Below are 15,586 nucleotides of genomic sequence, written 5' to 3'. Positions count from 1 at the left end.
AAAAATATGCAAAATTGTTTTATTTATTGAAACCGTGAACTTACAAATAATATAAGTTTATAAAAATGGTATGACTAATATTTACTTATCAAATTAAATTCATAATCATTATTGAGTAATTACTGGGCACGACCGAGTTTCACTCGGCTTCTTTCCATTTGATTGGTGTTATCCCTGATTTCCCGCGGGAACTCAACGATGACACCTATCTACATTTTTGGAAAATAAAACATTAGCTAAATACACAATGTCAGCCAAATCTTTAGCGCCATTTCCATGAAACCAATTACATATTATTATACTAAACAGAATATATTACAAGAATTGCTCGTTTATATGTAATACACGATTAATAAGGTCATGCAAAGTACCTACTTAAAGCCTGTTAATCACAAATTAAAATAAAAAGAAGTTGATACGTTTTACATACTCTTGCAGTAACAATGTTAGTAAAACCTTTAGTTGATTAAGATTTATTGCAGATAGCATCTTTATTATTATACAATGATGAATGCAACTATTTGATTTTCCAGACATTACATAATACAAAGTAACTAATAAGTAGGCAAATATAGTTATTATTTATGTTAAAGCGTCATTTTTTTACATTTAAAACCTGTCAATTTACTTCATTCATTATAAATCGGTTTAAACAGACCGTTCACTATAAAGCTAGTAATTTACTAGTTATCGCAGTTGGGATACTCGCTAATGAGTTGACAAATACGAACGCATTTTTTTTTTTTCTAAAATGAGATTCATAAATGAAAAAGAGTATTAGTAGAGTATTAGAAGATCGATAAGACTACATCTCGTTAGTCATAAGATTAAGATAAACTAATAAACTAAAGATAAGTTTGCATAGTAGAGTCCATTACCCAGTGATTGTAGCGGAAAAGAACAGGATACTACTTGACATATCAAATATCGGCCAAAATTAAAATCAATCTATCTGTAATCTGTCGCTAAGTTACTTAGCAATGTTGTTATTCGTCAAATGTCTTTTTGACAAATAACAGCGTTACTAAGTAACTTATCGAACAAGTCAAAGATAGATTGAGCATTAATTTTGGCCATTAGTCGAGTTGAATTTGTGTAAAACTGAATAAACACCAATAGATGCATATTTTACACATCTACAATAAGCAGAAAGTTTTGATAACATAAGAATTATAACAGTGTGATGTTAGAAAAGTATGGCACAGAAGTTATTGTTATAAAGCGCTTACAATTTACTATAAGGGCGCTTACACACTAGGAAGTTTTGTCTCCACAAGTTTCATACCGTCACTTGCTGCGATCATGACGATATCAACGTTAAGTATGTTAACTTAATACTATGTTATTGCCCATGGTTATTACTAATTACCGATTTTTTTCTCAGTTTAATTGGTCTTATCAAAATTACAAAAACAATTATTAATAAACTTAAAATGAAAATTAACGAGTTACATAAGATAACAATGTAAAAAATGATCTAAAAGTGAGATAAGAAATCATAAGAACCGATGATAGAATACGTATTAAAACTCTATATCTTTGTATCTATTAACATTTACTAACGTAACTTGCAAAACTTTGTAAAAGTATATCTCAAAATTTTGTTAACACAGCCTCTTACAGCCTCAAATTACTCTTCACGCATACTAGAGAAACGTGTCGCTTGGAGAAAACTGATTTTTTTTTACGTTGTTTTTTCTCAATATTATACAGATTTACTCTTAGATGTACCCTCATCAATTTCAGGGTGGGTGATTTTGCAGGTGAATAAAAAGGAAGCCTTTTTACGACGACGACGGATGGACGAGTAATGAATAAAATTACATAAATGCTCATATGTTAACTTGAAAAGCTTCCAAAGCACTAAAACTACAGTACTCAGAAGGAAAAATTACACATCGAGCTTCAGAAAGAGGTAATAGGCACACTCGGCAGCTTCGTTTCTGTAGAGCGCAGTCTCTATCACTCATACCTGTGACGTTTTATCGCTGACTTGTCAGACTCAACGTAGTATGAAACCGAAGCTGCCGATTATATCCTTCTTAAATTACTGCTGGGTACTATACGTTTTCAGTAAAACAAAATGATGGGGAAATTTAATGTGACTAAGCGTTAAGTTACTTTTATAGAATTTCGTGTGTAGAAACCAAACCAAGGTGAAAAACTGTAAGCTTTAACAAGTAATTACTATTCAGTAGTCGGGAGTAACAATAGTACATATAAGGCGCTCTGCCCACGTCCGACAATTAGTGACCGATTTTTTGTCGGCAAAAATGAAACGCACACATCCTACAAAAGATCGGCCAAAACAATGTAATGAAAGTCGTCAATACTATCGGGCCAATTTTATCGAATCTATAAAAAGTGTGACGTGTGCAGAGCGTGTAATGTGTGTGACTATATGACCGCACTGCTCGCCATCTGGTTGACGCCACAGGTGCCGTCTCCTCGGTACACGCGGTAGTAGCCTTGCTCGCCCCAGCGCGCGCCCCAAGAATTCTTCACTATCCAGTATGGCAGACGCTTGTGGAATAGCGGGTAGTCTGAAAATAATTGACATACAGCAAAATTATAAATTGAAGTAACTGTCTTTACGCAAAACGTATGTACAGGATGGTCCGTAGTAATATAAGTCGTAGAAATAATCATTAAATAGTATTTAGATCTATTTTTAAGTATTATAATTAGTCTAGACTTACAAGATCCACATGGTCGCATTAGTGACTCAGCTCTCTAAATGAGAATTTTTAAAAAAACTGTTTGCACAGTACTACTACTTTTATAAGTTACGCCGCTGTACCTGCGCAGAAATCTTATTTTCGAATGACGCGAAAATGTCTCACTCAATCGTAGCGCATTTGCGGTTGTTGCCTACGCACCACGTTTTGTACATGGCAATTATGAGCGAGATAGCAAGAGTCTTTGTTGTTCTTGTATTTAAAATCTTAACGTCAAGCAATAAGGCCTGTATTTCATTGGTGTATATTCAGTTTTATTAGGTTCAGTCCAAAAAGTTAGACGTGCGTGCCCGGGATCGATCTCCCGACTCCCATGTAGGAGGCCGACGTCTACCACTATAAGGCTATCACCGCTTATATGTATAGATAGAAGATAACATTATATTATAATTACTTTTGACTCCGTAGCCAACAATAAGAACACCATGGTCTAGGTTGCTTGGGTTGCACAGCATTCTCCACGGATGTGAAACGCCACCTACGTAGAACTGCATCGCATTGGCGTTTATTCCTATAACAAAATCAAATCCAAATGAACTTTTGCTAGGTCTATGGTTGAAATCTATAGAGTGCACTTTAACTTTGCTTAGACTTAAGTTTCAATTAAAACGAGACAGATTTATGCCGGCGGGATGACGCTGTCTCGTTTTAACAGTGTCTTAAGTCTGAGCAAAGTCAAAGTGCGCTCTATAGATCTCAGCCTAAGATGAATGTGTCCAAGGGATCTAATATATGTTTCTGACATAGTATCATCAACATGCGATAAGTATAGCGCGAGAAGAATTATTGCAATCTGCAAAGTTTGTATCAGGTAAATAAGTATGAACTGTTTTTCCATGGTGGTATTTTTAAGAGTAGTAATTGAATTTTAGTTTACTTTATCTTGTTTGATACAATTTATGTAAATACTATTGCAATAAATTAAGCTTGATTGTTTTCGCAATAAGCTGACCTAATTTATATTTTATATCGCCAGTGACATTGATAATGTTGTTTACATTTTGTCCCAGTATTTCTCAAGGTCAATAGGACAAACAAACCCAAGAAACTTTACCTTGTTAGGTATTGCCCCAATTAAACATCAAGAAATGAACTACTTGTTTATAGGAATAACCTTATTACGATTTGAATTGAAAACTAAGGTGATGCCCCTTCTACAATAATATATAATGAAATGGAATCCCCGCACGTTAAGAATATACATTATTTTTTTTCATATTGAGTCATCAGAGTTTTTAAGAAGGAATGCCTTTTATTAGATACTAGCTGATGCCCGCAGCTTCGCCCGCGTGGATTGGTCAGATCCCCTGCAGCATCAGGATTGAGGAGTTGGACTCCAATTTTTTTATGAAACAATGTCGCAAAGTTCCTCTATCGATTAAAAAAGAAATGACGCAAATCGGTTCAGAAATCTCGGAGATTTCTGTGTACATAGGTAGAAAAACACAACTCCCTTTTTGAAAGTCGGTTAAAACAGTAGCCTATGTTACGCCTTGGTCAATCCTCTACTTGCCTGTGAAAGTCCCGTCAAAATCAGTTCAGCCGTTCCAAAGATTAGCCTTTTCAAACAGACAGACAGACAGACAGACAGACAGACAAAAATTTTAAAAACGTGTGATTCAGTTATGGTATCGTTCAAATAACCATATGAGCTTAATATGAGGTAGTTATTTCGAAATTACAGACAGACACTCCAATTTTTTTATTAGTATAGATTTATGGACCAAAAACTGATAAAAATTTCCCTTCTCGCATATATCTCCTGTATGCCAGATCATTTCTGTCCGATATTTTGTAAATTGTGGAACCAGCCATAAGGGACTATTCAAAGGGCCGGCCGGGCGTATAAACTGCTTTCTTAGGGTCTGGCAACGCATTGGAAGTTAGTTTACCTGATGCTACAGATGTTCATGAGCGGCAGCAGTCATTTAAAATCATTTGTCCCAGTTGTTCGTTTGTTCGCAACTTAAAAAACTTACCGATAGATATAGGTCCATTTTTTACAAGCCACTTGGCCATGTCGGTCTCGTTGGAGGATATGTTCACGGCCCCACTGATCTGCACTCTGGAGAGAGTCTTGTTAAAAGCGCACTTGTCATTTTCTCCCTCATATGGGTAATCGTTCTCGGCCTCCAAGCCACCTAACTGCTCTATTGCCCTGTAAAAAAGTAATATCCATATTCTATACTTGCCTCTAGTGGTAAATTATTTTGACGGTTCAAAAGCACTTGTAAAAGTTTACTTATAATCCATATAAATACCATAAATGAGAAAGTGTATCTGTCTATCCCTTTTACCGATTTCGATGGAATGAATAGAGAAAGCTTGCAAACCGGGGACGGACATAAGCCCAGAAAATCAAAGAGTTCCCACGGAATTTTCACGAAGTCGCGGACATCATCTAATTGTTTCATAGTATATTCGCAGTTATAGGCAAAGATGTTGCTCTTATGTTATGCCAATCTCTACCACCAGATTCAGCCGGCAAGAAAAGCAGCCTTAATCAATCTATCAATGTGACAAATCTAAATTTAAAAAAACAGGCAGTTAAAACGGGTTTTTGCATTTTCTCAAAGAAAACAATAAGCAATGAATGTATAAATAATGGTTACGTAACCCATTGCCGCGACGCTTACGTCACTAATAAGTCAATGTTTATTGTTACCGTGGAAAAACGGAGTTTCCTGATTTGTTTACATCAAAACAGGATAGACGACAAAGCCAAAGAAACAGTTTAGTAGTTGATATTTTCTTGGTTTATTTATTGGTTGATATTTTATTGGTTTTTATTAACAACTAGCTGACGCCCGCGACTTCGTCCGCGTGGATTTAGGTTTTTCGAAATCCCGTGGGAACTCTTTGGTTTTCCGGGATAAAAAGTAGCCTATGTGCTAATCCAGGATATTATCTATCTCCATTCCGAATTTCAGCCAAATCCGTCCAGTAGTTTTTGCGTGAAGGAGTAACAAACATACACACACACACACACACACATACAAACTTTCGCCTTTATAATATTAGTCTGACTTTCTAACAACAATAATTTCCTGCAGAGTTTATATTTTTTGTCTAAAAAGCCGTGGCGTGCCGTGCTACTGATCTTTTTTACCCGACTACGGCAAAGCCGAAGGGAAGGGTTATGATTTTAACAGCATATATAAATATGTATGTATTTATGAACGTATGTGTGTATTTTTGTATCCAGAATCTGTCTGTTCCACGATAGCGCCTAAACTACTAGGCCGATTATGATGAAAAACAATTTTACTATAATATTTCAGCGTTTATGAAGGCGATCGTAATTGGGTTTTAGTTTTACAACTTTATCTTGCTCTAAAAAGCGGCTAAAAGCAAAAATCCATCAAGTGCGAGTCGAGCTTGCACACGAAGGATTCCGTTTCATCGTACAAGAAATAACATTTGAATTTTTTATTATTTGTTGTTATAGCGACAATACACATTCTGTAAAACTTTTCTGCTGTAGGTATACTGCGTCAACCGTTAAACCTATGGTATAACAAGGTATTGAGGATATGTTCCCTTTAAATAGATCTTTGAAAAGTTCCCAATGCTACAAGTCTACTTTCTAACACTCTCAAAGACTCACGATTACTTAAAATATAATTAAAACATACAACTGAAAATCTGTGGATATGTAGCCATAACCAAACTCCTATGAAGTCGGGACGGAGCGCTAGTGAAAAGATAAGGATAACAAACTCGAAGCCAATTCAAGGGGCATCCCAAACACCAACAAAGACCAGACATCATCCATATTAGTATGATACAAAACAGCAAAAACAAATGAGTAACCACTTGAACTTGTGAATCATTCTCTAATCAGCTCCCAAATTACGTAATACGTCTAATTATTGCATATCCGCGTGCATTAAGGTTTCTTAAAATCCCAAGGTTCATTACTTATAATTAATTACAGTTCTTGCAATTCACGAAGGCGAGTGGCTCATGCTTGTGTTGAAGTCGTATCGGTATTAGTAAGGTACACTAAATGTGTGCGTTTGGGAGCGCTGGCTCGCGACTGATTGGTCCAACATGCACGCACACTTACGCAATGCCCATGTATACGACGTAACCTCAAGTAAAGTTCACTCGCCTTCGTGAATTGTAAGAACTATATTATTTAGTTGTCACGATGTACGGCAAGCCAGTACTTCAGTATGCGATTTTCAGGACAATCAGAGCATACCCTGATGATCTCGTTTTGAGAATTGCAAATGCGGGACCAAAACGCCGCAACTCGAGATCTAATAATGCGAATCCGTGTACGGGATGCTAACCAAATCTGTACTAAATAGATGATGCCCTTAATATGCTACTCTCTAGGTTTTTAATTACATGCAAATGATGCATTGCTCCGTTGTGGCGTGATGGAAGGACAAACCAACCAAAGACACTTTCGCATGTGTAATATTAGTAGGATTAGACACCTACCTATAAGCATTGTCCGGCAAGCCGCCATTGCAACCCTGGTCTAGTTTGTCACAATCCACCAACTCCTGTTCTGATAAAGATACCAGTTGTCCTGATTGCATCTTCCATTGGCCCTCTATGTTACCTGCACAGTATATTGAAAACCGGTCAAGTGCGAAACGGACTCGAAAACGAAGGTTTCCGTACCATCGTACAAAAATAACACTTTTTTATGACGTAAAAAAATATTTGAATAAAAAATCTTATTTGTTACATACTAGCTGATGCTTACGACTTCGTCCGCGTGGATTTAGGTATTTCGAAATCCCGTGAGAACTCTTTGATTTTCCGGGATAAAAAATAGCCTATGTGCTATCCAGGATATTATCTATCTCCATTCCAAATTACAGCCAAATCCGTCTAGTAGTTTTTGCGTGAAGGAGTAACAAACATACACACACAAGTACACACACACATACACACACACACACACAAACTTTCGCCTTTGTAATAGTATAATGTGAAGTGTGATCCGTTCTCTGCTGAAACACTGAATGCCTCTGTGAAAGATTACACGTGAAGGAAACACACAAAATAATTTTAAATAGTAAGGCAGTGGTTTCATACCTGTAACACTAAAAGCCCAACAGCTACCACAGGCCCCTTGGTCCTTCACTTCTGTGACGGCATTGTAGTGCCTCCAGTCAAACGACTCAGGCAAGTGCACTTGTGGAATATCCGCCTTTCTGATAGGAATTTGATTATTTTCCCGAAGATTCGGCTTTAATCCAAGATATTTTTGGCTAAACTCCTCATATGTCAGATCACTAAAACGGGTAACAGCATATCTGGCAGTACCTCGTTCTTGAGTATTTAATTGATGAATTTTTCCAACATTATTTTGGAATATTTCATACCTTTTAACCATTTCTACATGGTCATTAATATAATCTGGTTTGTATGTTGTTAGGAAATCAGAGAATAAGTGCTCAGTTTGTATTTTATGATAGATTTCAAGCATACTATCATCTTGGAAATCACAAGATACGCGGTATGTTGGCAGATGTTCGTAGGGGCGAAGCCAAACGTTAGCTCTACAGAATTTGTTTAAGCCAACATTGTTGACCAATTTGCAATCCTCTTTTATGCTCAATGCGAGACAATCTGTGTAACCCACTTCCATCTTCATTCTATAATGTAAACCAGCAATATCTTGCTTGTCTAATGAGAATACCCGCACAACTTTCTGTTTTCTTGGATGTGGATATTTGGCTTCGATGTGTTTCAATGCTTCTGTTGCTAGTTGCATAGCATTTTCTGCACTTTCGAATTCGATTGTGGCTTCTAATGGTGTTTCGTCGTCTTCACAATTTACGTCTATTTGCTTTCCATTATTTAACCACAGTCGCTCCCGAATCTGCGAAATGCAATGTCTCCTAGGTAGATGCTCTATAAATTCACATTGTGTAATGTTATCAACTAATTCATATTTTAAACATGTCGTATATCCGACATCAAAATTGATAGTTGTTAACCTTCCCTTAGTTATTTTTGTGTTAAAACTGTTTATCTGTACAACTCTTTGTTTATATTTATGTAAGGATGACATTTCTAATTTTTCCAACGATTCTTTAACGAAGTCTTGTATCGTTTTCTCATCCGTCGTTACATTTGTCGACTCTAAAGAAATTGATCTTTTACTACGATATGGCTTATCTGGTCTACAACTTGTCTTAATTTTCTTAATTTTTTTGCTGTCCGGCACCATCCATATAGAAGAAGTACACGATCTGGGAATTCTATGAGTATCAACAGAACATGAAAACGGATTTTCCTCAGTATCTATGTATTTTGAACAGTTTGTAGTAACAATCACAAAACTCAATACGAATGGTTTACGCGAATCAAGACTTGGTATAATATTCGGTTCACCTTGATGCATAACTTTATATTTCATTTTAGGGGATGCTTCTATATCTTTCAATGATGCTTTTATAAGATCTAATTTTGAAATGCCGGTGATGCTCTTAAAATCTGGCTCATCATCACATACGACATTCAAACTTTGAATGACTAATTCATCATCAGGTGACGGCCATAATCGAACGTAGCAGAGCCTATGATACATGCCTGTTAATTCTTCACAATTAGATATTTCCACATCATCCTGATGTCGTATACAGTAAGTGAAGGCCGTTTCTATGTACATACGAACCGTATTAACTCCCATGTTCGTAACGTTTTGAATAGCATGGATGGTAACTAGCTTTTGAATGTTATTAGTATCTGTCTTATCGTTAATATGTTGTATTGCGCGATCAGCATAATAGTATTTTATATCCTCGTCTATGTAATCTTCTATTGGTGCGACTTGTCTTTTATTCCTATTTTTACTATGTATTGCATTTTTTTTACCGTTATTTTTAGAGTCCTGTTTTTTACAGTCGATAGTAATATCTCTATTTGGTGTCATCCACGGCCGATCCCATATTTTTGCCTGACAAAGTAAGACAGTTTTCGGTGTTAAAATATTACAATCATCCATAGATATTGGAATATCTTCAATTAAACATTCAGTCGGGGAAATTGAGTATTCTATCTTAGTCAGAATTCCAGCTACAACCTGTTCTGATACATGGTGTATTTTGATAATTTTATGAATATTTTTAGCATTTGATAACCGCTGATACTTTTCCAAAGTTTGTTCAGCTAATAATTTGTACTTTTCTTTATTTACATTCTTTTCTCCTGACACTCCTAAACTTACATTACGCTTCTTTCTATAATTCTCACTATCCTCATCACTAACATCTCTGTTGCAATTCACATCAATTTTATTACGACCCTTCCAGGGACGTTTCCAAATAGTTGAATGACAATATAGAGTATCATTTTCACTATGCTTGCATTCAAGCGCTTTTTGGTCATTTTTTGTACATTCAATTATTAGCTTAGCTATAAAATCTATGGTAAATTTTACTCCCGAAACTAGTTGTTTATCTACTTTTTCTACTTTGGTAACTTCATGATTTGATGATTTATTTATTTGACTTTTCTGGTACTTTTGTAATGATTCCTGCGCTAACAATTTAAATTCTGGTAGATTTGGGTCTTGTTTACCTTTCTTACCCTTCAATGAGCGTCTTCTCTTTTTATGCGTGTTTTCATCACAGGAAACATTAATATCTTTTTTATTCAACCATGGTTGTTCCCAAACTTCTGAATGACAACTAATTATATTAGAAGGATCTGATACTGCACAATCAGAATTAGTTGGTTGCATGTCATTACTTAGCTTACAATTTGTTGGTGTAATTGTGAAATCTATTTTGGTAATACTTCCAGCCACAACTTGAGTTACTACTTTTTTCACTTTTATGATTTTATGATGTTGTGTTGAACCTGTATCTTGCAAAAACTTTTTTAAAGACTCCTCTGCCATCAATTGGTAACGCGAGTCATTAACATTTTGCTCTTTCTCACCACCAAGAACCTGCCTCTTTTTCCTTTCTTTTTCATCGTTTATATCACAGGTTACTTTTATTTCTTTTTTATGCAACCATGCCTGTTCCCGAATTTCTGAATGACAGCCAATAACATCAGAAGAATTTAATAATGTGCAATCGGAATTAGTTGGTTCCATGTTATTATCTAATTCACAATTTGTTGGTGATATAGTAAAATCTATTTTGGTAATGCTTCCAGATACAATTTGCTTAGTTACTTTTATTAGATTAATAAGTTGATGATGTTGAGTTATTTTTGACTCTCGTAAAAACTTTTTTAATGAATCAAGTGCCAATTGTTTGTATCGAGGGTCATTGGGATCTTTTTCCGCTATGCCACCAAGAACATGTCGCTTTTTTACTGACTTTCCAATAATGTCATCACATGTTGTATTAATTTCTTTTGATTTCAGCCACGGTCGGTCCCAAATTCGCGAACTACAGGATATTTCTTTATCTCGTGAATTTTTTGGAGCTATTATAAATACAATTCTAGTCAACGTTCCAGCAACAACCTGAACGCTAACATTCTTAACTTTTACTACTTCATAAATTTCATTAACATCATTTGATTGTAAGTAATGTCGTAAAGATTCAGTTGCTAACAATTTATAGTTGTTTGGATCTTTTATTCGTTCCCCACCAACAAATGATAAATCTGCTGACATAACTTTTAATTCACTGTCATCACTTCTTTTTACTCTAGGAAAATTATGGATGTTACCAAACCCAGCAGAGTTGAAAAAATTCATCAAATCATCTATAGCTTTTTTCCTATTCTCGTTTAAAAAATCGCCTCTTTGTTTATATTCAGGCTGTTTGTACAGAAAAGAATTATCGGTATTTTGTTTTGTTTGAAATTCAGAAACGTGATGGAATTTAACATTTGTTGCTTCTGTACCTTTTGGTAAAGTTTGAAAGCCCCCTGAAGGTGTTTTGAATATATTTTCATGTGGAATTACCTGTTCTTCTAAATCCTTTAGTTCCTTCTCTGTAAGAGATTTTTCTGTTTTTATTTGTGCCTGAATATCGGTATTATGTATAGCTTTGAGAATTTCATCTGCAGAGCCAGTATTAGCAATTTTATCATAGTCTGGAATAGGCTTAGGTGTGTCATCAACATTGTCTTGAATATATACTGGAGTTTTCATATCAATGTCATTACTTTCATTGTTTGGAATGTATTCACCTTCATCACCAAATATCCATTCCTGTGTGCAATTATTAGAGAGAACAGCTCTATATTTAGAACCATCTGGCAACTTTAACCAAGTCTTTTCTAATATTGATATCCTGCACACTTTACTATCAAAACAGGGATCACTCGATGTTGATGTGCAGTTATCAAAACCCACTTGAAGTGTTAAAGTATATCGTACACCATTAACTACCTAAAACAATAAATAGGATCATAAATTAAAATTACTTAAACAACCTCAAAAGTTATACTAATCATTATTAGTAGTTGTTTAACATACTTGCACTTGTCTTTCCACATCAAACACAGACTGCAATAAATGCTTAGTGGTAGGTTCATGTCTATCCAAATGCTTAATGCCAAGTGCTGCTAAGTCACTGACTCCAGGCGCTTGAGGATTGACATGGCTAGAGCACCCTACACAAGCGCCACCATATTGCCGTCTAGGTACTGCAACAAATTCCTCACCAGAGGTAACCTACAGAAAATAAAATAGTGATGAATAAGCTAATATATCAAGATATTAAAAAGATACATAATTAACTACCTTATATATTATTAAATAAAAATTCAAGTCTGGTTAAACTGTTTAGTTAACATAACTTTAAATATTTAAATTTCATTTTTTTTTTCACTGTTTTGAGTAAGTATGTGAATGTGTTTGGTTAAAATGAAATAAAATACCTTTAAGTATACTTTCTGGTATGCAATTTAATTATATTATTATTTATCATATTATCAACCAAACAGCAGGCTTTACTTATTGTTATTTAATTACAGATAATAATTGACGTCTTACACCAGTATTTGATTGCACTTCATTGTCCAAATGTACAGGTTGATGGATGACAGCTCTAGTTGTCTGTTCTACTACAGCTACACCCTCTAAGATATCACCATCAGCAACACTTGACTGTGTGTCCTGATCATCTTCACATTGGTGCTGATTGTTTTGTATGCTTATGCCATTTTCTCCCAGATCTTGGATTGTGGCAGAACATTTCAGGTATCTAGAAGAGTCTACATTGTGGATGTCATTAGCTCTCAGTCTGGCTTCAATATAATAACATCCATTGCCATCATCCTAAAATTTTAAACTATGTCACAAAATGTTATCAATGTTAACTTATAGTGAGACTCTAAAAATATGATAAGTAAATTATTAATTTATTGATGAATTATCTAATTAATTAATAAATATAACAGAACATTTTAACTCTATAAAAAACATATATCTTGGAAAGTATCCTGACTAATGCTCCAATTAAGAATAAAGTAACTAGTACTATTTAACCAGTAGTATTTACACTGTCATAACTAGTAAAATTTTTGAGTAATAATTATTTAAGTAATTTACTTAAGTGTGGCACAAATGTGAGTCTATGTGGGAGATGCTTGGTTTGATTTTGGAATTTACAATTTCTAGTGTCCTCTGGGCTCTGATGCAGGTTGGCAGGGAGAATTCAACCATGGCTACTTACCACCAGCAAAAATGGCTCTTTTGATGTTCTCATCATAAAAGCTGACTGACAATTGATATGATTATAATTTATCTACACTTGAATACTAAATTACTTATGTGTGAAGATGTAGCTTCATTTTTGCTTTTACAAAATATTACACAATTGTTAATGTTCCCATTTTTGTTACTGTCAAAATCTGATATAACAACATGAGAGAGACCACAATTAATTAGGTCGCAAAAGTTGCTAGTTGTAATAACCAGTATTAAGTCAAATAGCCGGATCTATATTTTAACCACTAGTATTGGAACATAATAAATGTAATCTCATTACATCGAGTAAAAGTTAAGAGAGTAAAATAGTGTTCTATTTTTGTAGGATCATTCCTGTCATTCGATTCACAATTGTGTTTTCTAATAAACATTAAATTATTAAAAAAAATGATTGAGTTTGTTGGCAGTTCCACATTTTATTATTTCCATTAGGTTATGGCCCCTTTTTTTTCTAATACAGATTTTTCTTCTCTCCATTTAACGACAACTCATAAAATGCGCAGTCCCTTCAGTGTCGTTATATAGAGGTTATACTGTATTTTATAATCCTCATTCTATTCCCAACTAAGTACATAACGAGTTGACGAGACAATGAAGTCAGTACATTTTTAGTATATATTAAGATAATACAGCCTAAGGTCTTCTTTATGATAACCTTGCATAAAAATAAAAATGAAATCGTTAATCAACTCACAAAGTGTGTAGGTACTTACTGTTTTCTGCGCATTTAGAAGTACACCTTCATCATACGTGTAAATTTGCTCAGGCAAATTGTTTAAATATTCGACAAATCCATTTAAAAATTTCTCTTTGCTTTCGATACTTATTTCTCCAAAACAAACAACAAGTAGAAAGCACGGGATTAACACAAACACACTTTTGTATTGATGCATGACGCAAAATCAAGACGCTATCATCGCTGAATATTCACTGAGCAGAATGAATTAATGTACTCTGTGCAGAATGATCAACGCGGTGAAGACAGCACGTCGCAACTCACAATGGCTAATTAAAATAACTATGTGGTAATGAATGATTCAACAAAATCGTAACAAAATTAATAACAGTCCCATTCCCTACAGCTCTTTGTTGACATTTTATAGGTATTTTTCTCAAATAAATTGACATTTTACCATAGATGACAGATTGTATGTACCATAGAGTAAATGACAATGGTTCATGGTAGACAATGTATCTGCTCTAGTGAGATCTCTATGGACTTCGTCTGTGGTGGCGTTTGCTGGCGCGCGTGTTGTGCCTTTTTGGAGTGTTTTTTTGTTAGAAGTGGCCGGTTTTTGTGTTCTGATGGTGTTTATTGATGGCGGAACTGACTGGGAAGCGCTCTAAGGGGGCGCCGCGTGTATGTTGGTGGGCGCCGGTACAGACGAAGGCCATACTTATACATATAGTTTCCCTAACTTGTAAATAACTACAAACTTGACATTGGCTAATCAGTGTAAAGCCAGACGAAGAAAAAAAAAAAGAGATCTCTATGGTCACAGAGTATTTTTTACTGTGCCGCCAGACGCTTGCACCAAACAACATACAGCATGCATCGGCAAACATCACAGAGTACTTTTTAAACACATGTTTGACTCGGGTTTGACTTGCAGCCAATTGGATCAAATGACAGCAATGCATGCATGCATGCATACGTAAACGCCCGCCCACAACAGAACACATACACACACACAATTAGTGTCTGGTGGTATCATAATGGGAGATCCATTATCCATATTATGCTAACTAGTGAGTTGCGACAAACAGTACGGACAGAAAGCGTGTTGCCAGCGCCAGACACTTGTGACAACAGCTTGTGACGAACAACAGACAGCAAGCTTCGGCAAAAACCACACACAGTGTTTGCCTATGAATTTGATAAGCAGCCAATCGGATCGAACGACTAGCGTTGGCGAGCATACGCAAACCCACCCACACTCTTGCTAGTTATTACTTGTTTACTGTTTGTCACAAGATGGTCACAAGTTTGTGGATCCGCCAAGTGGATGAGTGTTAGCGTGGTTTGCGTATGCTTGCCAAGTGCCAACAGTCTACGTTGCCAATACTTGGTGAGCGCTTATGTTCGATCTGACTAGCAGGCAAGCCATACACGGTATTTGCCGATGCTGACTTGTGATGGCTTCGATGGCTTGTCGCAAGCGTCTGGCTCCACCAAAACGTAGTTGTTATCATACTC

General features: G+C 35.5%; 1 protein-coding gene across 2 annotated transcripts; it reads right to left on the bottom strand.

Moving 5' to 3' along the window:
• Positions 1-14,495, bottom strand: LOC123875121. 2 transcript variants are annotated; one of them, XM_045920780.1, is made up of 9 exons: positions 14,364-14,495; positions 14,103-14,332; positions 12,673-12,957; positions 12,154-12,351; positions 7,797-12,066; positions 7,191-7,314; positions 4,718-4,896; positions 3,133-3,249; positions 1-2,543 (listed from the first exon to the last, which is right to left on the bottom strand). In XM_045920780.1, exons 2-9 carry the CDS (start codon positions 14,280-14,282, stop codon positions 2,398-2,400), a joined length of 5,499 nt encoding a protein of 1,832 aa, XP_045776736.1. In that variant the 5' UTR covers positions 14,283-14,332; positions 14,364-14,495; the 3' UTR covers positions 1-2,397. The 2 variants fall into 2 exon arrangements, with proteins under 2 accessions (XP_045776736.1, XP_045776735.1); XM_045920779.1 differs by having other exon boundaries at positions 14,103-14,495.
• Between the last annotated feature and the right edge of the window lie 1,091 nt (positions 14,496-15,586).

The sequence above is a fragment of the Maniola jurtina genome, chromosome 19 (genome assembly GCF_905333055.1).
Source record: "Maniola jurtina chromosome 19, ilManJurt1.1, whole genome shotgun sequence".
NCBI lineage: Eukaryota > Metazoa > Arthropoda > Insecta > Lepidoptera > Nymphalidae > Maniola > Maniola jurtina.
The sequence above is the reverse complement of the archived record's forward strand: the minus strand, read 5'-3'. Positions and strand labels throughout refer to the sequence as shown.